The 25299-nt window shown below is 36.8% G+C and overlaps 5 protein-coding genes and 2 long non-coding RNA genes across 7 annotated transcripts in view; 1 reads left to right on the forward strand and 6 right to left on the reverse strand.

Moving 5' to 3' along the window:
• The window catches only part of Capt (adenylyl cyclase-associated protein 1), a 43567-nt gene extending 29187 nt beyond the window's left edge, over positions 1 to 14380 (forward strand). Inside the window, exons 10-12 of the transcript XR_011546074.1 lie at positions 1 to 122; positions 10864 to 11049; positions 11672 to 14380. The gene's annotated coding sequence lies outside the window, so the exon portion shown is untranslated. The remainder of the gene's footprint in view (positions 123 to 10863; positions 11050 to 11671) is intronic.
• Positions 1732 to 3425, reverse strand: LOC139104864 (uncharacterized). Its single transcript, XM_070660593.1, has 4 exons — positions 3055 to 3425; positions 2297 to 2450; positions 2007 to 2202; positions 1732 to 1941 (listed from the first exon to the last, which is right to left on the reverse strand). Exons 1-4 carry the CDS (start codon positions 3113 to 3115, stop codon positions 1732 to 1734), a joined length of 621 nt encoding a protein of 206 aa, XP_070516694.1. The 5' UTR covers positions 3116 to 3425.
• On the reverse strand, positions 3923 to 5978 carry LOC139104737 (uncharacterized). Its single transcript, XM_070660412.1, has 4 exons — positions 5579 to 5978; positions 5292 to 5438; positions 4914 to 5205; positions 3923 to 4700 (listed from the first exon to the last, which is right to left on the reverse strand). The coding sequence occupies exons 1-4, from the start codon at positions 5860 to 5862 to the stop codon at positions 4179 to 4181; spliced, it is 1245 nt and encodes a 414-aa protein (XP_070516513.1). The 5' UTR covers positions 5863 to 5978; the 3' UTR covers positions 3923 to 4178.
• On the reverse strand, positions 6328 to 11831 carry LOC139104722 (major facilitator superfamily domain-containing protein 6). The gene is made up of 11 exons (XM_070660391.1): positions 11699 to 11831; positions 11396 to 11550; positions 10842 to 11056; positions 10067 to 10211; positions 9448 to 9657; positions 8859 to 9231; positions 8275 to 8455; positions 7930 to 8093; positions 7612 to 7815; positions 7348 to 7515; positions 6328 to 7226 (listed from the first exon to the last, which is right to left on the reverse strand). The coding sequence occupies exons 1-11, from the start codon at positions 11802 to 11804 to the stop codon at positions 6910 to 6912; spliced, it is 2238 nt and encodes a 745-aa protein (XP_070516492.1). The 5' UTR covers positions 11805 to 11831; the 3' UTR covers positions 6328 to 6909.
• Positions 14381 to 14630: 250 nt separating the features above from the next.
• Nmdyn-d7 (nucleoside diphosphate kinase homolog 7) lies at positions 14631 to 17367 on the reverse strand. The gene is given in 11 exon segments (XM_070660402.1): positions 14631 to 14852; positions 15208 to 15269; positions 15340 to 15447; positions 15508 to 15621; positions 15712 to 15836; positions 15959 to 16079; positions 16150 to 16357; positions 16444 to 16465; positions 16468 to 16601; positions 16710 to 16876; positions 17091 to 17367. Coding segments are annotated over 10 exon segments (1152 nt in total). The 5' UTR covers positions 17208 to 17367; the 3' UTR covers positions 14631 to 14852; positions 15208 to 15233.
• Positions 17368 to 17860: 493 nt separating this feature from the next.
• LOC139104740 (uncharacterized) lies at positions 17861 to 21350 on the reverse strand. The gene is made up of 10 exons (XR_011546083.1): positions 21074 to 21350; positions 20721 to 20916; positions 20368 to 20563; positions 20015 to 20210; positions 19662 to 19857; positions 19309 to 19504; positions 18956 to 19151; positions 18603 to 18798; positions 18249 to 18445; positions 17861 to 18094 (listed from the first exon to the last, which is right to left on the reverse strand). It is a non-coding gene; the product is annotated as an uncharacterized lncRNA (long non-coding RNA).
• Positions 21351 to 21922: 572 nt separating this feature from the next.
• On the reverse strand, positions 21923 to 22956 carry LOC139104818 (uncharacterized). Its single transcript, XR_011546093.1, has 3 exons — positions 22795 to 22956; positions 22483 to 22678; positions 21923 to 22325 (listed from the first exon to the last, which is right to left on the reverse strand). It is a non-coding gene; the product is annotated as an uncharacterized lncRNA (long non-coding RNA).
• Between the last annotated feature and the right edge of the window lie 2343 nt (positions 22957 to 25299).

The following is a 25299-nucleotide window of genomic DNA, read 5'->3' on the forward strand; positions in this document are numbered from 1 at the left end:
ATGCTGCGACAAGAGTGGAACAAAGTTAATAAGAAAGTGCCAACGATGAAAGCTCGCTCGATTTCAAAGATCAGTCGACCGCCGTTCGCAGGATCGTCCGCGTGCAACTTGACAAAACCAAGGTATTTGCAAGCAACGTTTGATAAATTTTCAACGGGAATACTTGGTTAATCCCGCCATTATTATCGCGTATTATTACTCCGATCGCTCGCGGGGAGCGGGCGGAAATTATCGGCGGCGGCCGCGCACCTCGGCGCTGTAAATAACGCTTTTTATTGCCCGCGGTCTGGATTTCGGGATGGGGGCCGTAATCCGCCGACGTTTACCCTCTTTCGTCCGCCGGAGATTTATCTGTAAAAATTTGGGCGAAACGGAAAAAAGGAGAGCACGAAGGACCTGGCGATCGCCCGCTCCGGCGGGATGCATCTCGGATCTCTTCTCCCCGGCGCGAGATCGCCGGGACTTGCGCGCTTAAGGTATCCCTTGCAGCTGACTACGTGGCGGAATGTCGTGCTGGCGAGATGCTTCGGGTGATCTTCTTGCAGGACCGTAGCGACCGCGCTATCTCGTTCTGGCCCTTTCGCCTTTTCCTCGATGTGACTTTCCTGCGCGCTGCGCCATTGAAATTCCGCTCGTGATATACGGCATGTTTTTTTTTTTTTTTTTTTTTTTTTTAACATTTCGCCGCGTTGGTCCACTGAATGAACCACCAGATGCTGTACGAATTGTGCTCCCGATTGAGTTTGCCTTTGAAATTAGACGCGCGTTGCGCAAACATCGTCCGCGGATGTGTATAAACTGTGAAATATGCGCGCATAAATAAGAAGGAACGGTTTCGCAAGAGCAGTTTCTACTGCGATTTACCGCGTCGCGGTCTGATTTATCGGGTTTTCGGGAGACTTTTATTACGTTTTGATCCCATAGTGCATACATTAAACCGCCGAGCGGGCTCGAAGGCCCCGGCCGGGCCCGAAAACGTGACACTCGAGTCGTCGCCAAATTGTTTAACCGATCTCACCTTACACCGAAATGACCGGCAAAGTAGCAGCTCGGTCTACCTAACGCCTCGCTTTTCTTTATTCCCTGTTATTATTTTAGATTCCCTCTTCAAGTTCTTCTTTCAACTCTTGCGTCTCTTAATTCTAAGGTCTTTATATTAACGTGTCTGTATCAAAGTTACGGGCTACATACGTACACACATACACACACACGCGCGCACATTACGCAGTCTACGCTATATACACTGTCAATTTAGTGACTCGCGAAGTTGATTAATAAGGTAATTTTTTGCGTTTACGCACCCAAGTATTATGGTTCACTGATACCGCCGATTGGGTTGCTTAGTCGAGATATATATATATATATATATATATATATATATATATATATAAAACTGCTGAAAATATCGTTTCATTTTTGCTACCACGACATTATTGAATAATAACATCGTGGACAATGGTCGCGAATAAAATCGAGACAACGTTTGCAGCTCTTTTTTAAAACATTGCGCGTAACAACCGGACACGTAAGCGCATCTTTGCCAATTCTACGTTCAACTAAAAGCAGCCGCTCGTCTGCGGAAAACGGGGACCGATCGCTTTACGCGTCTTATCCCGCCATCCTTCGACTTCTTGCCCTTGAGATGCCGGGCCGCTCAGTCCCCGTCGTTCAGAATTTATACCCCGAGTACTTTCTCTCGGCTGACGAGATGTACGCGAAGAGGGTACAAAATTAACGTGCCCGATCGGCGGCTTCGACTATCCTTCGAAACGTGGCGGGGTCGAGACCGGCGAAGGGTCGGTTCCGGGCCGCAGCCGGAAGCGAGCGGCGTCTCCTCCGTCGCAGGATGTCGTCGAGATAGTCGTCCGTGGTCGGCGGATTCACTTTGGCGTAGTAGAGAGCCGCGAAGGCGCTGTAGATCAGGAGTGCCGCGGTACCAAGCTGAATGGAGAACACGGAGATTTAAATATGGTCGAGAAAATACGATGCGACTTTGATGAGCTTACTTGAAAGACCGCCCAGAACTTGTAGCTGCCTTCGTTTATCAGAAAGTCGTAGTAGTCGGTCCAATAATCAGCCTTAGGTTGGTCCATCGCCTTCGTTTGACCGCGTTCGTCGTTCATTTCCTCGTCGTGGTCGCTGGCCTGATGATCGTCACCTCTCGTGTTGTAATCCCATCTGTGCGCCCTGTTTCGCCTGCTTCTGCGGAAAAAAAAAAAAAAAAATGCAGATTAACGGACGATGGAACTCTACGATGGAATTAAGATCGGTTTGCAGAAGCAAGAAGTTAGGTCACCTGATGGATTGTGGGATCGTCATCAGCGCGTTTTCTCTGGACGCTCCTGTTTTCGAAACCGATCCCTCCGAGCTCTCTACGCTCATTTCACCAGAAGCGTGATAAATGCAGATCGACAACAAAACTAACTGGGCTAATCGACCGCTCACCGAGCCTGCAAATCAGAATGGCATTCGCGTAATAGAAGCCGCGCACAATCGGTGAACATGTCGGTACAGTTTGCTGGGGGACAAAAAAATGTTAGCAATATGCCGATTCAAAGAGAGTATTACGGTAGATTGAAATGTTACGTCCGCGTTATTAAATCCGCAGCCGGCTATCGACGTAATCCGATTGCCAGTAGAATCCATCACTTTTCAATCGTACAATCGAAATATAAGTCATCGCCGGCCTTTTACGGTTGCAAAACGACGAATTTCTACAATCTACAAAGCTTATCACATTTTCTCGGCGTAAATTATATATATATATATATTTTTTTTTTAATTTAAAAAAAAAAAAAAAAAAAAAGAAATCGCTGTCTTTTTGAAGCTTTGAAAATCAAATTTACCCTCCGGAGATTTTTCAATCTTTTCTGCATTTAATTCCGGATCGAATTAAATCGCTCGATGCGAGACCGATTATTCCAGCTTCTCGGTAACTTTACCCGACACATCGCGCGCGTATTGTCTTTACTTATTTGAAAAGGAAACCGAAGAATTCACCTTGATAGGTGGCCGCTATCAGGAAGCTGGAGGAAGCGGCTATTAAATACTGACCCATATTGATCTTTAATATATATTGCACCATTCGCTTTCTGATATACACGACGGACACCATTCCACTTAATTGTTGCGCCGCTCAACGTAGTGAAAGCTCGTCATCGGGAAACACCACGATAGGGAAGGTCTGTGGGAAGCGAAAAACGTCGTTTGGTCAACCGAGATACTGAATGCGATTCCCAGACGTAGTTTCAATAGCACCTTCGTCCGGTACTCTCGCAACGGTAACTGTATCGGCGTTACGGGTAACGTTAAGTACACACGAGTCCCTAAGCGCTAATCACTCTAATTGTTACAGATCTTTCGCATCGTCACTTACACGCCGGAACAGGGAGGAGGTTCGGCGGTAGCGTTCGAGTTTCATTGATCGCTTTTTGATTGTGCGTGACGCGCCAATGTTGTCGATTAGTCTAATTTTTTTTTTTTTCTTCCAAAGTGACTATTATTATTTGTCTAATTACAGTGAGGCATTATTCGATGTTTGACAATTGGCGCGATTGTATAATTTTTATGTTTAAAAATGTTGATCGATATTGTTGAAGAGTATCTTTAATAGGGATTAGAGATTCTTATCGTAGCTAAATAGATTTTTTCTTGAATTGTCGAGATACTTTGAAACTGGTTCTGTTGAAGTAATATTTTAAGCCAACAATATATTTTTCTTTTTTTTTTTTTTTTTATTACTTTTCCATTATCGAATTTGGCCGAATGTAACTATCGATTGATTAAACATATTTATAAAAATATTTTAGAAATGTACAAAATATTTTGTTGCAACGTAAATATGACGATAGAAATTTAAAAAGTCAAAGAGCTGAAAAAAATCAAACAGTTTATTCAAAACTGCAAGTAAATGGTGAAATAACGAAAGAATTATGGTAGCTATAATAAATACACTTAATTAATTGAATTTAATTTCAAGTAATAAAATTTCTTTTAATCGCAGGACATGATGTGATTGGTAATTTTTACATAATTGTATTATACATGAATTAACGTAATTCTTTCATCTAATTACGTGGCATTTTTAATTACGATAAGTTGCAATTGTAATTTTTTTTTTTTTTTTTTTTTTTTCTTTATTTTAATTTACTTAATTTATTTATAAATAATCCCGGACGTTACAAAACTTGGGACATTTCGAATCGCTCTATCCCTCCGAGCATTCTCTCAGCGAGGTCTGAGAACCATCCTTCGGTAAGTTCGCGTCTTCCGCGATGATTCACGGCTTCCGCCAGCTGAGCCGGAAAATTGATCTTGTGTCGGGCGACGCTCTTCAACACCAGGGCCGCTATGTATATGATGAAGTAAATGCTAAAGTACAGCGGTATGTACCAGAGCTTCTTGCCAATAAAGTAGTACGAATAGGGCCGTTTGTCTAGTCGCTGGTCGTTCATTTCCGGTTCCTCAGTGGTGGTGGGCTTTGGATGGTGCTCGTGGTACACAGGCACGTGGTCGTAGATGACATCGTGATGGTCGTAGGGTTCCTCCATGAACGGAGGCGGATGGTCGTGATGATTTTCAAAGCTCATGGTTGATTCTGGTTGATCGTTTTCGTCCGGAGATCCTGTCTCGAAGCTAGGGTAGCTCGTTTCGTGCCCGTCGTTCGTAGGATATTTGCTCAGCTGATAAGAATCCGGGATCTGCGCAAGTAAATGAGACCATCTCGTGAGAGCCTCGTTAACCAACCCTTGTAGAAATTATTTCAAGTTATCATCTCTAATTAACTACGAATAATTATTCATTTTGTGTATCAAAGTACTGAAAATAATATTAATTATTATAGGTATTTTACTACGGCACAATTTATACTGCAGCTACAAAATTATATGTCTCGGAATGAGATATTTACGCGCCTTGACGTTCACAGGCGGATATTTGTTGGACATTTGCGGCTTGGACATCGGCGGCTCGACGTCGATGAACGTTGGATTGTACTCGTATACCCCGGGAAAAATCGGACCCGGAAAAGAGGATGAATTTATACTCGGCGAGCTCTCCGGGTCCATAATCGCTCCCTTTTTTGGTCTATCGATAGTATAAGAGTCTTTACTGAAAAGTCCAGCCGCGGGTGGATTGAATCGTTGCTGAATTCGCGTTCTGCTTGCGTTCAGCTTGGCTATCATTTCCTGGTCCAGCGTGGAATATCTGCATATATCAGTCCGTCATGTATCAATTAATGATTAACAATAATATTACCGATATCTTCGATCAAGTTCAGTACTCGGGTTTACCTGATTCCTGTCGGGTGATCGATCGCCTCGCCTTTCTTTAGCTTCGGCGCCCTCGGAGGCACGTACACGGGCGATCCCGTGATAACAACGTCGTTAATACTTCTACTTTCGTTCTCTGCGCTCGTGCCGTTTCCCGTCAGGAGGGTCCTAGGGTGCACAGACCTTGCCTCACATTCGGTTCTTCATCGCGAAATAAAATCTCAGAGGGGAGGGAGGGAGGGAGACATTGCGTTTTGCCAGCGGTAGTCGCTACCGTTGGAAGGCTTATCTTGACTGACGTTACGCACCTGGTGGTCCACGACGGAGAATCAAGAGAGCTTCCTGCTAGCTGGCCGTTCCTCGACACCTTCGCGTACGACGTTACTTCCGATGGTAGCGTGACGGAAGGCAGGAAGAGGACCAGAGTGAAAACACGTAACATGCTGATATGCGAAGATAAATGGCCGCAATTTCGAAGCTGAGGTCTTCTATATAGACTCGTAACTGTAACCACCGCGTTTAGAACGGCCGCGGATCTATTGTCCGCGCTCGTTTGGCATTGTTCGCGCGTGACGTTCCGATTGTCTCGCATTGTGCCAACGCACTTGTCGTTATTATTGCTCGGTTTACTCACGGGATAACGTTGGACTGCCAACGGTTGACATTTACGTAATTACGGTGCCGTTTCGCGACAATTTCGAGATTCTCACGCGGACAAAACATGTCCCGCCGCGTGCAGCTGCGCTAACGAGGAGAAATAACGCTTGACAAAGTAGCTCTAATTCACTTTACGAGCCGCGGCAATCCGTTATCGGGATATTGTGAATAAACAGATTGTCTCCCGTTATTAACATTGGGAGAAAGATTCCGGCGGTGATATATTTTCCTCTACGGTCTTGAACGTCTTAAAGAAATTTTTCTAATGCTTTTTTTTTTGTTTTTTTTTATTACTTACACGACATGTGTACTTGAGTAAGAAAAGATCGTTTATAGAAATTCTCAGATTAATGCTGAATATAATTTATTTTGGGTATTAAAAGTGTTGTTAGCATTTTAATTCTCAAGATAAATAATTTTCAATGTTTTTAATATTGAAAATACGTAATTTTTTTTAGTATTTATTCGGCAGTATTCATTTGCAAATTTCTACAAGGGTTTATATTGGAACATATGAAAACTTGACTTTTATTACAGACAATTTTATGATATTTACATATATTGCATTTAGATTAATCTTTAAATTAAACTTTTAAACCGTTAATCGTTATTTATAAAAAAAAAAAAAAATAATAATAAATAAAAGTTTAATATAACATATATTCTTATATACAATTGATAAATTTTATTAGATTCAATTAATGCATATTATTTGAATCTTTGGAATTTTCTCCGTTTCGAGGAAACTATTTTTTAGACAATAACGAGTAATTTTTTTTTATCTCCTTTCTTTCTTGTTGCTTCCGTTCAATTGTTATTGTAATTTTACTTTGATTAATTCCTAAAGTTAATGAAACAGCTCTCTTGCTTGCCGCGTTCTTCAACTTTTGATTGAATCGCGTTACTTACTTTTCGACTAATTTGCTAATTTGTCCATGTCTTTTAATCGAATTTTGATTTGAATTAAATTTGTATTTCAATTTTATACTTGTTCTTTTGCAATCTCTTTGTTGTCATTTTCCTTCGTATTGCTCTTTTTGACTTCTTCACTTTGCAGTTTTTCGTCGAGGCTAATTTCATTTGTGCGCTTCTTCGTGCTGTCCTGTTGGTTGGAGTTTTTCGGTTTTTGTTTTACAATATCGTTACCTTCAATCTGCGATCGCTTCTTCAAATAGGTCGCATTAAATATAAAATATATTATTCCAGTTACTAAGGTCATTACAGCGAAAATTTGATATGTCGGTCTGGTACCAAAGGCTTTCATTAAGTAACCCCCGATTAAGCTCCCGGAACCCTTGCCTATAAATTAACAATCGATATCAGTGCGCTGATGTTATTCACCTAAATTAATTTACTACTAATAATTTACTGCTTAAAAAAAAAAAAAAAAAAAAAAAAAATTAACTTGATCTCTACGTACCAACTCCGTAATAAACGCCGCCGAGTAGTCCCTGAATCGAGCTGTCGGTGGTTGTGGTTGACAGCTTTGCCGCGTAGGTGACCGCCGCGGTGAAACTGAGCGACGTAGTGACCGACTCCAACGCCTCGAAGATTAAAGTAAGCCAAGGATCGTAAATCAAAGAATAGCCTGCACAGGAAGCGATTCATTACATCTTTAAACGCGCGTATCCCGCGTACGTACGCTCGTCGCCAATTATTTCGTATTCGCGCCGACTCAACTCACCGACCAGCCTGATCGCGTAGAACACGAAACCTATGAAGAGCACGTTCGCGTGGCCGATCTTCGATATTATCGGGCCCGAGAGTGCCAGCAATGGTATGCCGGCGATACCACCCACTGCCACCGTAATGCCCATAAGTGACCTCGATCCCCCGAGGTCTTGGATCAACCAGAAGAGAAATGACTCGATGTATCCCCAGGCGGTACCTATTGACATATTTTTCTTTTCCTTAAACGCTCTCTTTCTTTATTTCAATTATTAAAGAGTATCAAAGAAATTGGCTCGTGCCAATTAAATCGAGTTTAAGTAAATTAGCTTACCGAGAACGAAGCATGCGAGGAATAGCACGGCAGTCTCAATGTTTCGCAGAACAGTGAAGACTTGACTCACGACGTTTCTAGCAGGTACTTTAAATTCTAAATTGATTAGCAGCATGAGAATGCCCGATGCAAGTTTCAACGCCGCGTAAAGGTAAAATGCCGGCCTAGAACAGTCGTTAAACTTCTATTGGCGATTATTTGGTGGAAATTAATTTTACTATGGCTTATATTAAAAGTAGAGTGGGACAGTTTTCGTACACAAGTACCTTGGCCAGGTAGACTCTGCCTTTTCCAGATTGTGCCATTAATTGTATAATAGAATATTTTTAGACGTGATTAAGTTACCTGAAATCAGTATATCCTTTCCCTTTGCTAGCGTAATCTATGAGAAGACCCGATAGGGGCGAAGAAATCATGCCTCCTAGACTGCCGTAGATTCTTTGGAGACCATAGTCTGCCTCTTGTTCTCGTAATATCGCTATAACAGCACCTTCGAACATCGCGAAGGTCGTGCCGCCGATAATACCTGAAAAATTTAAACTTTTTTGTCTTCCAATACATTTGCATTTTGCAAAATATTAAATTAATTTTAAGTTAACTTTGCGATAATAAAATTAAAAAAGAAAATTAAATTTAAAGAATGCGTCTTTCTTATCATTTGTAATTTAAAGTTTAGGTATTACTTTTTTTTTTTTTTTTTTCAAATTTATTACAATATCGAATTTTTTTAGTTTTCCGAGGCAAAACTTTTCCACAGGCTGAAATTACATTCAATACATCAAAAGCACCGTGGAGAATGATTACTTCCTTTCTCGGATTCGAAAAGAATCGTATCCTGCCGTATGCCGCCGCCGCCGCCGCCGCGCGGAGTGATTACAGATTTTTATCATAATTATCTCGACAGGCAGTTGGAACGTTGAAACACGCACCTATGAATACTCGAATGACGAGATAAAGCCAGAACGTTAGAGTTATGTTGTACTCGACTTCCATATTCATATTCGAGCACACCGCGTTGCGAGGTAGAGTAACTATGCACTTCTTCTTGCACTCGTTTGCGCTCAAGATTCGGCTGGGTGCGTCGGGACTCGCCTCGTGATCATAGAGCCGCACATTTATCGCAATCTGATCGCTCGCAAAGTCCGGATCGTCGCAAACGGGCCTCTGAAACTCTTGACCAGCCCAGGATAACTTCTCCGTCAGAAATCTTTGCCGCTCCTCGCGCAAATCCACATCGTCTGGTTGCAAACTTTTAATTTTCGATTTGTACAAACGATTATTTTTTATTCGCTTGTCGTTGTCCTTAAAAAAATTACTTTACTTGGTCTCTGCTCTCGCTCATCCCTCATTTTCAGAAGCAATATAATACCGACTCGCCTTTTTAGAAATTTAATTACGACAAAAAAAAAGAAAAAAAAAAAAAAACAACTTTCAGACTTGGTGCGAGTTTTCCGACATTTCCGGATACATACGGATATTATTACGTTATAAAGTATATTTGTTAGTCTTCTTCTCTACCTTCGGCCTCGTTAAACTATCAAATGTGCATGGCGTTTCGGTTGTAAAATCGTCGGGGTCTTGAACCTGTCCCGACGTACACGAAAATGAGAACAGCTGATCCGTCGGGAAAAAGTAATGCGTCTTGGAAATTTGGCGGATGACAGTTTTAAAAAACTCATTATTTCTTAATCGCCGATGTTCCTTTAGATCTTCCAACTGGTTAGCGCTCTGCAATGATTAAACGCAGGAACGTTATTATCAACATTCTAGTATTACCATGCAAAAATCATAAGATTATTATTATTAATTTAAGATTTACATCTCTGCACAACTAGATATCTGTTACGACAGGCCTATGTGGTCCAATTTTATAATTAAAGCTAATTATTGATAATAATTATTATCGTTATTAATAGTACAAGGGTCCCCACTTAGGCCTTTCCTTAACGGATCTTTTATCTATTGATATTCAAGATCTCAGAGGTGCTAAGCATATGTTGCTTGCATTGACATCTCTTTGTACGTCCACCTTATTCCCCCACAACCTCACCGCTTATCCGTTACTCGATATTAAGTATCAGGTATCCGTAAGTCAGTGACAGGCGGTATCTCAACGTATCTTCGATGCACAACGTACCGTGGACACGTCGCTCTGCTCAACGATATATTTGTACGAGGTGTTAACGCCACTCTGAAAATTCAGATCCTGGACCATATAAAGCCCCGATCTCAGAATCAGATTGCGATCCGTCTCGTTGTCCGTTTCCACGCGGCATACGAATCTGTACAGAAAGGAAAAGAAGAAGAAGAAGAAAAAAAGAAAAAAACGTTTCGTTGAACATACTGATTGCGAATGTATGACGTTGAAGAAAGCGATTAAAATGTCATGTCGTAAATTTACTCTCCTATCGTTAAAACGCTATTAGAGCTTGTAATAATAAACGGCAGCGCTTGACGGAATTTTTTTTATTTGTTGTTTGAACAGAGCGGGTTATTACAAAATATTTCAAAGCAAACAGGAAAACCGACGTTCATACGTGTGCCTGGCTGGGTGACAAAGCGTTAGCACACGAGATTACTCGTGATAAAAATTATTTCCACGATACGTAGTTTAAATTAATGACAGATCGTGGAATGAATTTGCTAATATTTCTAAAATGTTGGAGTAACGTCTATTTAAAACATTTAATGTCGGAAAATATTAAGATTTATAAATATGAAATAATAATAGAAAGGAAAAAAGAAAAAAAATACACCTTGCATTCAACGTAGAAAAAGAAAAAGAAAAAGAAAAAAAAAAAAGATTTTCTTTTCTTATTATATAAACAAAATTACGCAACGCGATAAATTCGTAGCGTTATTCTGTTCTACAGAACAAAACTAATGATATGTAATTGCGACCTTTTGCTTACCCACAACTTTCTACTTTTATAGCGATCTCTGGTTCTAATTGCATCTCGCACGGATAGGTTCGGCTCATTGTGTGCAGTAGCGAACCGTTTCTACCTTCGCAGCCGAGGTCCATGACGATCCTCTCCGGGAACTCCACTGTCATTCTGCCGATTGGTACCAGCAATAACAATAAAGCAGCCAAGCCACCGAAGGCGGAAAATATCGCCAGTAAGATCTGAAAAATGTATTAAACCTGTCGAGCGATTCTTAAGAAAAGTTATACATTAATATTAACCTGCCAATCAAGTATTAAAAGTTCTTAATTTTGAATATTAAATGCATTGTCGTTCTGAATTTTCAATTTTGTAAAATTATCGAATAACAATGCTTTTACAGTAAACTCTTTATGTACCTATACAAATGCACGTGATATATCTGTAATTTAGAAAAGGCAATGTCACAGTAAAGACAAACTATCAAAATATTTCGCTTACAAATATTAAAAAAAAAAAAAAAAAAAAATTAAATTAAATTTAAATGTAAAAAGATCAAGTTAAAAAATTAGTCAACTCACTCTAAAGTTTCCTATCCGATCAGCTAGCATGCCGGCAAGCGGTGGCATCACCATGGCCACGACAGGAGTGACGGCACTCATTATCGCAGTCTCCTCCACGTTTATTCCCAATTCCCTCATGTGTATCGTCAAGTACGGGTACAGAACGTAAAGTGCTGAAAAAACCCAATCACATCAGAAAACACTATATAATTTAATTTAATTCAATTCCATTTAATTATATTTAATTATACTTTAAATGTAATAAACGATTTCACTGTTGCTTGATGATTATAGAAAACGGTTTTTCCGAGCTCCACTTACTGGAAGCTTGAACGAAGAATATTAATTTCAACGGGATCAGCTCCTTCTGCCGGAAGTCCTTACAGATCCTGCTGAAGAAGCTGTTGAGCATCATCATCATCTTCATGGTTTCCTGGTGCGTCTCTGAATTCGAATTAGCGTCGTTGATTCCATCCGTCAGATGTCTAATTCGTATTGCGTGCCTCGCCGCCGTCTGTCAGTGGTTCATCGTCTGCGTCGAACGGATAACTCTTAAAGCGTATTATAATAATTTTCCGAATAATCGTCGTTTAATTCGTAATTACGAAATAAAGTTTACATCTGACAAGATGTGATACCGTTGTTAATGAAACATGTCCGTGGCACACAAAATGCTTTTTAGATACCAATGTCACTTTTATGTAACGGTCTTACAATACCTTCGTAGCGTATACACGATCAACACCGACTTCCGCTCGTTGGAATAAATAAATGTCGATTGACCGAACGACAAAGCTCTTCCTAACAAGTGTTAGGAAAGATCAATTTCCGCAAGTCAATTCTACCTACTTTAAATATAAAAAAAAAATATATTTTTTACATTTATGTTAAAAGAACTGATTTATGTTAAAAAAAATGTTGCTTAGCGAAATTCTCGAAAGCAGAACTTGCTCAAGTATAACAAATTGTGCGACTGATATCTTTTTTTTTTTTTTTTTTTTTTTTTTCCAAGTACAACCGCAGCGAGTTCACTTCTGCAATGCCTTGACGGTATCACGAGATTATAAGACAGAGCATCATAATCAACATGAAATTGCTCGTTGTTGCCGGCGAGTCGTTCAGAGCGAGTACCATTATTCTTTTAATTGCATAATTTGTGCACCATCAGACCTTGCGGAAGAAGGCGACGAACGTCCGTGTCCTCTCGATAGATCAAACGTTTAAAAACGCGATTGGAATTTGGAGCAAAGCTTCAAACATCGCTTTTCCTTCTTTTGGAAGTATGTTGTCAAGTATTCGAGGTTTGACGGATCTCGAATAAAAATCTACTAATGATAAATAAAAAAAAAGAAAAATTTAAGTTTTAACCGTTCTCTATTTATGGAAACTGTTCGCTACTTGGCAATGCCGTTCTCCATTCAAGGTTTGACGTGTCTCGCGGATGGAACATTGTGGATGCGCGCGTAAAACCACGCTTCGAGAACAGTTAGAATTTTCTCATGGGCAGTGAATGTTAGATAATTTCATCCAAGAAGTGGCATGCATGTCTGACGATGATTTACTCGATTGAGAACAATAATGTAACGCGAGAAAAGAGAAGGAACTGTCTTTATAATATTTTAAAATAATTCCAGAAACAATAATGTAATGAAAAATATTTTATTCGTCAAGTGCGTATTATTAGGTTTATAAAAATAATTTCTATGCAATTTTTTAAAATTAATGTAGACTTAAAAATAGAGAGAAAATTAAGTGCTGCGATTAATTTTTAAAGCAAGAATTTTTTTTTTTTTTTTTTTTTTTTTTCTCGAGTCGAACAACTTCTCAGGTATATATTTTATTTATTATATTAATATAACACGATTTCATAATGCGGTATTACAAGTACTTTCTTGTTACAACTTGTGCGAGTAGTTCTCATTATGGAAATATCAGAGCGCGCAAGAAATTATAAAAATCTTCCTAAATTTACTGTAAAAATTTATATCGCGGCGATTGTCGTGATCGAAAAATACTAAAACGTTCTATTATCTTCTACCTTTTCAAAAATAAATCTAATGTCTGAAAATTTAATGTAACATGTATCTATAAAGTGTTTTGTTAAAATTACACTATACTTAATTATATATAATTAATAAGGAGCCATTGTAAAATATTAAGCGACTTCTGATAAAAAAAAACAAAGAATACCTGCGCAACAATCGATCAACTTCTGTCTTGTTTTAAGTCTTGAAGTGAAGATTTGAGAAGAACCGCTTCAGGAAATGAGGAAAAATACATGCAAAATAAGAAAAAACGAGCAGCCGCAGTCGAAAACGAAAAAAAGTTTGAAAATCGTGTAGAGTAACTGATCTGTGAAAAATACCGATGGATCCGTGCGCCGCGATGTCATGCGTAATACTGACATCTACCCAGAGGTATACAAGCCGCTGACGAGTTGAAAGGAAAGAGCATATTCCAATACACCGATCCGATATACGTTGCGACGAATCGTCTCGCAAGGATGTGGCCAGCCAAAGAATGCATTTTTTTTTTTTCAGCCTGGCTCAACATTCGCGTTTACTTGTAAAAAAACAATGACATCTGTACGAATAAAGTGTAAAATATTAAGTATACTTTAAGAAAAATTGAACGCTCTTTGGGAAATGTGAGCAACTAAACGCAAAGTGTCCATGGACGGTATTGGATATGTGTTCTTTGTAGACGTTTCGTAAATGAAGATATTAATTTTAATTTTTAAATATTCTTAGAATAAAATATGATTTTTATTTGTTGATATATAAATCTTTAAATATTTCAAGAATTAATCAAGTTATGTAACAGTAAGTCGTGCTTGTTATACGCGTTATCAAATTCTTGGCACATTTTCGCATGGATTTTGCCGTTTGCGTGGATTTTAGCGTCAATTTGTCCTCATTTTGTGGCCGACAAGTTTACAAGACGAAACAAGACGTTTAACGAGGACGTAGATCACAAGGTTTTAATATAAAACGTCGAATTAAATTTGCTGCCAATTTGCGAACGTATTGCTACCCTTTAATTTAAGATTGCCTTCTTCTTCCTCGTGGAAATTCCCACTTTAATATTATCTAATAAATAATTTATTATTATCTTTAAGTATTATATTTCCATATCATTTTTTAATATATATTTTTTCACTTCTTCGCATTTTTACATCGCGTAATGTTCTTTGATGCGCAATTTTTCAATGTCATAACTTGATTAAACAGTATCGCGGGAAAATTTGCTTCCCCTTTTCTTTTTCTTTCTCTGTCCGGCTTAGTGCAACGGAAACGAAGTTATCCTTGCTGCTTTACACCGCTAGCGGACTACAGATTAAATCCTTGACACGCATCATTGTGCCGTTATTAAGCCACGGTAGATTCTGCGTTTTCTTCGAGATAGAGCTACAGCAATCGGCAGTGGATTCCGGCGACGAAGTTTGTTGGTGAATGGTCAAACACGTTGACCAAAACTGATTTTAATCATACAAACAATTTGCAGCGTTGTGAATCGGCGGATAATTAATCGTTTCGTTGTATAATGTTGTAAAATTTCTCGTAAATATAAAGCTCGTGAAATAAATCTTTAAATTTAATACGTTTATTAATTAAGATACTGAACTCTCTTTCAATAAAAAATTTATTTACTTTATTCATTGAACATATATAAACGTTAATTTTTATCCAAAAGGTGATTGTTGAACTATGTGAAAACATATTTTAATTAATATTATGTAATAAAAAAAAATCCCATTTATTATTTTTTTATTAATAAATAGAAATATTTTAAAACTTTAAATTTATTAAACATTTAACCTAGTTATTTACTTTTTATACGATATAAATTTAATCGTTCAACGTCCATCGAGTATTTTGAAAAAATATTCCACCTGTAAAGATGTAACACCAATTAATTATGTAGGAGAAGCAGATCGCAGATATAACTAAGGTTTTAATTACCTCCAGTATGCCGTCTTCCGTCAAATCAGAACAATGCACAGCATTTTGCACTTTCGTTTTCCCATACTTTGCTCTAAGCGTATTTGGTCTGACTTGTCGCGCAATTTCCTGTATCAAATGAGCATGTCAGTAACGCGAGACAAAGCAATTAAAATTGTTCACACTTACCGGATCCATTGGGCCACATAAATCTCGGAAATTAGCAACAATATTAAGGTTCTCGTCTTTGTGGGTCACTTCCATAACAATGCATGGGCCAGATTGTAATTCTGTTACCATTGCCTGCAGCAGCAAGTATTTATAAAAACTTATTTTTAGCTCGGAAATAATTATTTACAAAATAATATATATACAAAAACAAATGGGACTTACAGCATATTCAGCAAGAACACCTTTATATATTTCCAAAAATTCTTCGCAATTAATTGGATTAATATAAAATTGCTGCACAGCGGTAATCGCAAACCCTGCCTTCTGAATGTCGTTGATAATAGCGCCTGAAATAAATATGAAATTACCGGAAAGAAATATGTAATATAAAGTTTAGAGGCCACTCTTCAGTAATTATTATTTTACTAAGTATACGTTAGAACTTTAAATATAATTTGTATTAATTTACCAACAAGTTTTTCTTGTACAGCATGTGGCTTGACGATACAACAGGTGCAGTTTTGCAGAGTTGCGGTGTTTCTTAAATTTTTACTTTTACTTTTCGAGTCACGAAAGAAATATTGTGATTCCTGAAAACAATGAATAGGATTATTATGACATAATAAATGCCCTTTGATTAACTACTATTAAAATATGTACTTTTATTGCTGTTTCAGGGTCTTTCGATCCATAAACAGCATTATGAATCTCATCTTTTTCATAGAGAGTTCTTAATGAAGATGCTGTTGTTAAACATGCTTTTTTAATGTCTTCTGAGCCTGCCAGTTCTTGCCATCTCACTATACCATTTCCACCTAGTAATTCTAAAGCAACGACAGGGCCAGATATAAGATAATTTATAACAAACCTAGAAATAAACTTTTATAGCTACAATATTAAAAATTTAATTAAAAAAAGAAAAAATAATGTTTAAAGTTAAAAAAATTAACTTACTCCTTGTCAATAACATCTTTTGCAAACCACACTCTTCAATATTATTTACAGTTAGCATTGTCATTTTTATATTTGTAATACAAAAATCATAATTTGTAATATCTTTCAATATTTCACCCATGTAGTCAATAACCCCTGGTTTCAAAAGTACAAAAACTCTGTAACAATAAAATAACATTAATTAATTAAAAAATTTTAATATCAAAGAAGTGATTATAAATATAAGTGAATATAAATATAATTGTAATATAAAGTAATTTGTTTACTTTTGTAATTGCATTTCTAATTTGGTTTTGGTGTAAGCATCTGCATAACCTGTAATTTTAATGCATCTTGAAAATATTGTTATTACACCACCAACATAAAAGTCTTTAGCCATAATGCCTTCACATGTTGTTCTTCTCAAAAAAGTTTTCTTTGTTTTTAAGTCAAACTGAAACATAGTACATATAATTTTAATCATACATAATATGTATATGAAAGTTATTTTAAAGATAATTTGCTCATTTAAATTAAAGCTACATCCATATAATTTCTTAACTCTAAAACTTTGAATTTTTCATTATTAAAAAAAAAAATGTTAAGGCCTTGAATTGTGTGACTTTGAATTAACTTGTTAGTGCTAATTTGCTTTAACTTGAACATACCAATTCGACAGTATTATCAAATGGATAATAATACACATAAAACTTCTTCAGCATACAAGCAATCTTGTCATACCACTCAGCTTCAAATGCATATCTATTACTGCAATCTGTAGACATCTCTTTCTCTTGTTCTGTATATTTTATCAATAACTAATTTGTGAAAAACGTCAAAAATCTATCACGTAGAAATTGTCGATTTTCGGATCTTTCCAACATTTCCTCAAGAAAATATCACAATCTAAAAGTTGAGACGTCACGGCAGTATTAATTCCGATACCTAATAAATCGAGAGAGATTAGAAAGATCCATGTATTTGCGACGGAAGCGCCAGGAGTGTTTGGTAAGCGGAGTTTATCAAAACTACCAAAATCGATGATGACATATATATATCAGCATCGATTTTGGTAGTTCCGGAAATATCCGTCTACCAAATGCTCCCGGCGCTAACGTCGCCGCAAATACATCGAAAAAGGTTAGAAAGATCGATGTATTCGCGACGATAGCGCCGGGAGCGTTTGGTAGGCGGAATTTTTCAAAACTACCAAAATCGATGGTGACATATATATATCAGCATCGATTTTGGTAGTTCCAGAAATATCCGTCTACCAAATGCTCCCGGCGCTACCATCGCCGAAATACATCGATCTTTCTAACCTGTATCGATGTATTTTAAAATTAAAATAATTATTTAAATAAAACGTGGGCACTCTACTAGCTTTAATAAAATCGAATTAGAATAAAAAAATTAACTTAAAACATTCAAAATCATAAACTTTATAAGATTTTTATTTTAATTTATAAAACATACATGTCACTTTTTATAAGTTAATTATTAATATTTTCCGTAGACTTACAAGCTTCAAACTTTGTGGAACGAAAGTAGAATGAAGATACTGTAATGGAATGCCAACAAGACTCTTGAGAAAGCAGCAGAAATTCCCCTCACCAAGTACAGATCACAGTAAAAATTCTGCGGCCTTCCAGATACTCCAATCACAAGATAACTGAAATATATATTTTTGAGTTAAAAAACTTATTGAAATGTAATGTGAGCACTCTACTACACATAAATAAACCAAATTTAAATCAGAAATCTATCATAAAAACCTGAAAATAATTTATTTAACAATATTTGAATATTTAACTTACAACACATACCTGTATCTTTTTATAAGTTTTATAACAAATAATTCCCGACGATGTACAGGCTTGGTACTGTTTGTGGAGAAAGAAGAGGTTTCAATTTATATAAACAATCCAACGGGACGGCCGAGAAAGCAGCAGAACTTTCTTGACAATGTGTAGAAGCACAGAAAAACTTTTCTGACTCTCTCAACTCTCCAGTCACCAGCAAACTGAAATATAAATTCATTTACAGTTAAAACAAATATTAAATTGTAATTAAAACACTCTAATACATTAAATGAAACAGAATTAAAGTTAGAAATTGAACTTGAATGCCTGAAAATAATTAATTTAAGAGTCACTCTACTTTTAACCTATAACACGTACCTGTCACTTTTCAAACTCTTAATAAAAATAGTTCTCGTCGTTGCACAGGCTTGGCACTTTCTGAACAGCAAGAAACAGCTTCAAATTTAATAAAAAATCCAACACGATGGCCGAGGAAGCAGCAGAACTTTCTTGACAATGTGTAGAAGCACAGAAAAACTTTTCTGACCCTCCCAACTCTCCAGTCACCAGCAAACTGAAATATAAATTCATTCACAGTTAAAACAAATATTAAATTGTAATTAAAACACTCTAATACATTAAATAAAACAGAATTAAAGTTAGAAATTGAACTTGAATGCCTGAAAATAATTAATTTAAGAGTCACTCTACTTTTAACCTATAACACGTACCTGTCACTTTTCAAACTCTTAATAAAAATAGTTCTCGTCGTTGCACAGGCTTGGCACTTTCTGGGCAGCAAGAAGGAGCCTCAAATTTAATAAAAAATCCAACAAGATGGCCGAGGAAGCAGCAGAACTTTCTTGACAATGTGTAGAAGCACAGAAAAACTTTTCTGACCCTCCCAACTCTCCAGTCACCAGCAAACTGAAATATAAATTCATTCACAGTTAAAACAAATATTAAATTGTAATTAAAACACTCAAATACATTAAATAAAACAGAATTAAAGTTAGAAATTGAACTTGAATGCCTGAAAATAATTAATTTAAGAGTCACTCTACTTTTAACTTATAACACGTACCTGTCACTTTTCAAACTCTTAATAAAAATAGTTCACGTCGTTGCACAGGCTTGGCACTTTCTGGGCAGCAAGAAGGAGCCTCAAATTTAATAAAAAATCCAACAGGATGGCCGAAGAAGCAGCAGAACTTTCTTGACAATGTGTAGAAGCACAGGAAAACTTTTCTGACCCACGCAACTCTCCAGTCACCAGCAAACTGAAATATAAATTCATTCACAGTTAAAACAAATATTAAATTGTAATTAAAACACTCTAATACATTAAATAAAACAGAATTAAAGTTAGAAATTGAACTTGAGTGCCTGAAAATAATTAATTTAAGAGTCACTCTACTTTTAACCTATAACACGTACCTGTCACTTTTCAAACTCTTAATAAAAATAGTTCACGTCGTTGCACAGGCTTGGCACTTTCTGGGCAGCAAGAAGGAGCCTCAAATTTAATAAAAAATCCAACAAAATGGCCGACGAAGCAGCAGAACTTTCTTGACAATGTGTAGAAGCACAGGAAAACTTTTCTGACCCACGCAACTCTCCAGTCACCAGCAAACTGAAATATAAATTCATTCACAGTTAAAACAAATATTAAATTGTAATTAAAACACTCAAATACATTAAATAAAACAGAATTAGAGTTAGAAATTGAACTTGAGTGCCTGAAAATAATTAATTTAAGAGTCACTCTACTTTTAACCTATAACACGTACCTGTCACTTTTCAAACTCTTAATAAAAATAGTTCTCGTCGTTGCACAGGCTTGGCACTTTCTGGGCAGCAAGAAGGAGCCTCAAATTTAATAAAAAATCCAACAGGATGGCCGAGGAAGCAGCAGAACTTTCTTGACAATGTGTAGAAGCACAGGAAAACTTTTCTGACCCACGCAACTCTCCAGTCACCAACAAACTGAAATATAAATTCATTCACAGTTAAAACAAATATTAAATTGTAATTAAAACACTCTAATACATTAAATAAAACAGAATTAAAGTTAGAAATTGAACTTGAGTGCCTAAAAAAAATTTTTTTAGATGTAACTTTACTATTAATTTAAAACACATACCTGTCACTTTTAAAACACTTATAAAAAATAGTTCCCGTCCATGTAGAGCCTTGAAACTTTTTGGGCAGCAAAAGAGAGGTTCAAATTTGATAAAAAATCCAACGGGGCACTCGAGGAAAACGCAGAACTATTTTCACAAGCTGTAGAAGTGCAGTGAAACATCTGTGACCCTCGCAGAACACCACTCACCAAGAATCTGGAATATAAAATTTTTCACAGTTAAGAGAATAATTTAATTGTATTTAAAACATTCTAGTACACTTAAATAAACCGAATTTTAATCTGAAATTTAACTAAGAAGCTCCAAAAAAATTTATTTATGAATATCTCAACTTTTAACCTAAAACACATACCTGTCACTTTTAAAACACTTATAAAAAATAGTTCCCGTCCATGTAGAGCCTTGGAACTTTTTGGGCAGCAATAGGGAGGTTCAAATTTAATAAAAAATCCGACGGGGCACTCGAGGAATACGCAGAACTATTTTCACAAGCTGTAGAAGTGCAGTGAAACTTCTGTGACCCTCGCAGAACACCACTCACCAAGAATCTGGAATATAAAATTTTTTACAGTTAAGAGAATAATTTAATTGTATTTAAAACATTCTAGTACACTTAAATAAACCGAATTTTAATCTGAAATTTAACTAAGAAGCTCCAAAAAAATTTATTTATGAATATCTCAACTTTTAACCTAAAACACATACCTGTCACTTTTAAAACACTTATAAAAAATAGTTCCCGTCCATGTAGAGCCTTGAAACTTTTTGGGCAGCAAAAGAGAGGTTCAAATTTGATAAAAAATCCAACGGGGCACTCGAGGAAAACGCAGAACTATTTTCACAAGCTGTAGAAGTGCAGTGAAACATCTGTGACCCTCGCAGAACACCACTCACCAAGAATCTGGAATATAAAATTTTTCACAGTTAAGAGAATAATTTAATTGTATTTAAAACATTCTAGTACACTTAAATAAACCGAATTTATGTCAGAAATTTGACTAAGAAACTCCAAAAAAATTTATTTATGAATATCTCAACTTTTAACCTAAAACACATACCTGTCACTTTTAAAACACTTATAAAAAATAGTTCCCGTCCATGTAGAGCCTTGAAACTTTTTGGGCAGCAAAAGAGAGGTTCAAATTTGATAAAAAATCCAACGGGGCACTCGAGGAAAACGCAGAACTATTTTCACAAGCTGTAGAAGTGCAGTGAAACATCTGTGACCCTCGCAGAACACCACTCACCAAGAATCTGGAATATAAAATTTTTCACAGTTAAGAGAATAATTTAATTGTATTTAAAACATTCTAGTACACTTAAATAAACCGAATTTTAATCTGAAATTTAACTAAGAAGCTCCAAAAAAATTTATTTATGAATATCTCAACTTTTAACCTAAAACACATACCTGTCACTTTTAAAACACTTATAAAAAAAAGTTCCCGTCCATGTAGAGCCTTGGAACTTTTGGGCAGCAAAAGGAGGTTCAAAATTAATAAAAATCCGACGGGGCACTCGAGGATAACGCAGAACTATTTTCACAAACTGTAGAAGTGCAGTGAAACATCTGTGACCCTCGCAGAACACCACTCACCAAGAATCTGGAATATAAAATTTTTCACAGTTAAGAGAATAATTTAATTGTATTTAAAACATTCTAGTACACTTAAATAAACCGAATTTATGTCAGAAATTTAACTAAGAAACTCCAAAAAAATTTATTTATGAATATCTCAACTTTTAACCTAAAACACATACCTGTCACTTTTAAAACACTTATAAAAAATAGTTCCCGTCCATGTAGAGCCTTGAAACTTTTTGGGCAGCAAAAGAGAGGTTCAAATTTGATAAAAAATCCAACGGGGCACTCGAGGAATACGCAGAACTATTTTCACAACTTGTTCAAGTGCAGTGAAACTTCTGTGACCCTCGCAGAACACCAATCACCAAAAATCTGAAATAAAAAATTTTTTACAGTTAACAGAATAATTCAATTGTATTTAGAACACTCTACTACACTTAAATAAACCGAATTTAAGTCAGAAATTTAACTAAGAGGCTCCAAAAAAATTTATTTATGAATAACTTAACTTTTAATTTAAAACACATACCTGTCACTTTTAAAACACTTATAAAAAATAGTTTCCGTCCATGTAGAGCCTTGGAACTTTTTGGGCAGCAAAAGAGAAGTTCAAATTTGATAAAAAATCCAACGGGGCACTCGAGGAATACGCAGAACTATTTTCACAACTTGTTCAAGTGCAGTGAAACTTCTGTGACCCTCGCAGAACACCAATCACCAAAAATCTGAAATAAAAAATTCTTTACAGTTAACAGAATAATTCAATTGTATTTAGAACACTCTACTACACTTAAATAAACCGAATTTTAGTCTGAAATTTAACTTAGATGCCTGAACTCACTCTGCAAAGTGTTAGTGCTATCTGGAGTACTAAGTAAGTCGAGGATTTTTCTCTTGCACCAGGAATGGTCAGAGGGACTTCTGCAGCTTCCCCGGGTCTCCGGACGGTTTCCTTGGTTAGTTTCCGTCGCGAACCTTTCGTCCCCAAAGCGCCAAACCTGTAAATAAAGCAGAAGTATTTTTAAATTAAAACTAAAAATCTCATAAGTGACACTTTGAGGTTAAAGTTATATTTTGACAATTTTATCAATTTTTAATTAATTGAGGCTCTCGAGCAATCTAAAATCGGTCCCTCACGATAGAGGAGGGTACTCTAATTAAATTCTAACGCATGACATACCTGAATTCACTCTGCAAAGTGTTAGTGCTATCTGCGGTACTGGGTAAGTCGAGGAATTTTCTCTTGCACCAGGAATGGTCAGAGAGACTTCTGCGGCTTCCCCGGGTCTCCGGACGGTTTCCTTGATTAGTTTCCGTCGCGAACCTTTCGTCCCCAAAGCGCCAAACCTGTAAATAAAGCAGAAGTATTTTTAAATTAAAACTAAAAATCTCATAAGTGACACATTGAGGTTAAAGTTATATTTTGACAATTTTATCAATTTTTAATTAATTGAGGCTCTCGAGCAATCTAAAATCGGTCCCTCACGATAGAGGAGGGTACTCTAATAAAATTCTAACGCATGACATACCTGAATTCACTCTGCAAAGTGTTAGTGTTATCTGGAGTACTGGGTAAGTCGAGGAATTTTCTCTTGCACCAGGAATGGTCAGAGAGACTTCTGCGGCTTCCTCGAGTCTCCGGACGGTTTCCTTGGTTAGTTTCCGTCGCGAACCTTTCGTCCTCAAAGCGCGAAACCTGTAAATAAAGCAGAAGTATTTTTAAATTCAAACTAAATATCTCATAAGTGATACATTGAGGTTAAAGTTATATTTTGACAATTTTATCAATTTTTAATTAATTGAGGCTCTCGAGCAATCTAAAATCGGTCCCTCACGATAGAGGAGGGTACTCTAATTAAATTCTAACGCATGACATACCTGAATTCACTCTGCAAAGTGTTAGTGCTATCTGTGGTACTGGGTAAGTCGAGGATTTTTCTCTTGCACCAGGAATGGTCAGAGGGACTTCTGCGGCTTCCCCGGGTCTCCGGACGGTTTCTTTGGTTAGTTTCCGTCGCGAACCTTTCGTCCCCAAAGCGCCAAACCTGTAAATAAAGCAGAAGTATTTTTAAATTAAAACTAAAAATCTCATAAGTGACACATTGAGGTTAAAGTTATATTTTGACTATTTTCTCACTTTTTAATTAATTGAGGCTCTCGAGCAATTTAAAATCGGTTCCTCACGATAAAGGAGGGTACTCTAATTAAATTCTAACGCATGACATACCTGAATTCACTCTGCAAAGTGTTAGTGCTATCTGTGGTACTGGGTAAGTCGAGGAATTTTCTCTTGCACCAGGAATGGTCAGAGAGACTTCTGCGGTTTCCCCGAGTCTCCGGACGGTTTTCTTGGTTAGTTTCCGTCGCGAACCTTTCGTCCCCAAAGCGCCAAACCTGTAAATAAAGCAGAAGTATTTTTAAATTAAAACTAAAAATCTCATAAGTGACACATTGAGGTTAAAGTTATATTTTGACTATTTTCTCACTTTTTAATTAATTGAGGCTCTCGAGCAATCTAAAATCGGTCCCTCACGATAGAGGAGGGTACTCTAATTAAATTCTAACGCATGACATACCTGAATTCACTCTGCAAAGTGTTAGTGCTATCTGTGGTACTGGGTAAGTCGAGGAATTTTCTCTTGCACCAGGAATGGTCAGAGAGACTTCTGCGGCTTCCCCGAGTCTCCGGACGGTTTCCTTGGTTAGTTTCCGTCGCGAACCTTTCGTCCCCAAAGCGCCAAACCTGTAAATAAAGCAGAAGTATTTTTAAATTAAAACTTAAAATCTCATAAGTGACACTTTGAGGTTAAAGTTATATTTTGACTATTTTATCACTTTTTAATTAATTGAGGCTCTCGAGCAAATTAAAATCGGTCCCTCACGATAGAAGAGGGTACTCTAATTAAATTCTAACGCATGACATACCTGAATTCACTCTGCAAAGTGTCAGTGCTATCTGAAGTACTGGGTAAGTCAGGGATTTTTCTCTTGCATTAGGAATTGTCAGAGAGACTTCTGCGGCTTCCCCGGAACTCCGGATGGTCTCGTTGGTTAGCTGCCGTCACGTATCTTTTGCGTATAAAGTTTAAAGCCTGTAAAACAAATAGAAATATTTGTTTTTCTGACTTTAAACTTTAATCAATAACACATACCTGTCACTTTTAAAACTTTTATAAAAATTAGTTTCCGTTGATGCACAGTCTTGGCACTTTGTGGGAATAAAAAAGACGGTTTAAATTAGTTAAAAAATCCAACCGGACACTCGAGGAAACAGTTGATCTCCCACAAACGAATAAAATAAGCATAAAATATTTTGCGTAAAATATTCACCAATGGAAACACAGCA

Source organism: Cardiocondyla obscurior, linkage group LG08 (genome assembly GCF_019399895.1).
Source record: "Cardiocondyla obscurior isolate alpha-2009 linkage group LG08, Cobs3.1, whole genome shotgun sequence".
NCBI classification, from domain to species: Eukaryota; Metazoa; Arthropoda; class Insecta; order Hymenoptera; family Formicidae; genus Cardiocondyla; species Cardiocondyla obscurior.

Bases quoted from the DNA above. Each gene is read 5' to 3' on its own strand.
- LOC139104864 (XM_070660593.1), bottom strand. From the start codon at position 3,115: ATGGTGTCCGTCGTGTATATCAGAAAGCGAATGGTGCAATATATATTA. The intron at 2,451-3,054 runs GTCAGTATTTAA...TCTGATTTGCAG, and splicing joins TATATTAAAGATCAATATGG to GCTCGGTGAGCGGTCGATTA. The intron at 2,203-2,296 runs GTGACCTAACTT...TTTTTTCCGCAG, and splicing joins ACGATCCCACAATCCATCAG to AAGCAGGCGAAACAGGGCGC.
- LOC139104737 (XM_070660412.1), bottom strand. From the start codon at position 5,862: ATGCGAGACAATCGGAACGTCACGCGCGAACAATGCCAAACGAGCGCG. The intron at 5,439-5,578 runs GTGCGTAACGTC...TGTGCACCCTAG, and splicing joins TCTCCGTCGTGGACCACCAG to GACCCTCCTGACGGGAAACG. The intron at 4,701-4,913 runs GCGCGTAAATAT...TTACTTGCGCAG, and splicing joins ATCCGCCTGTGAACGTCAAG to ATCCCGGATTCTTATCAGCT.
- LOC139104722 (XM_070660391.1), bottom strand. From the start codon at position 11,804: ATGAAGATGATGATGATGCTCAACAGCTTCTTCAGCAGGATCTGTAAG. The intron at 9,658-10,066 runs GTACGTTGTGCA...TAATCATTGCAG, and splicing joins AGCAGAGCGACGTGTCCACG to AGCGCTAACCAGTTGGAAGA. The intron at 7,227-7,347 runs GTACGTAGAGAT...GTTAATTTATAG, and splicing joins CGGCGTTTATTACGGAGTTG to GCAAGGGTTCCGGGAGCTTA.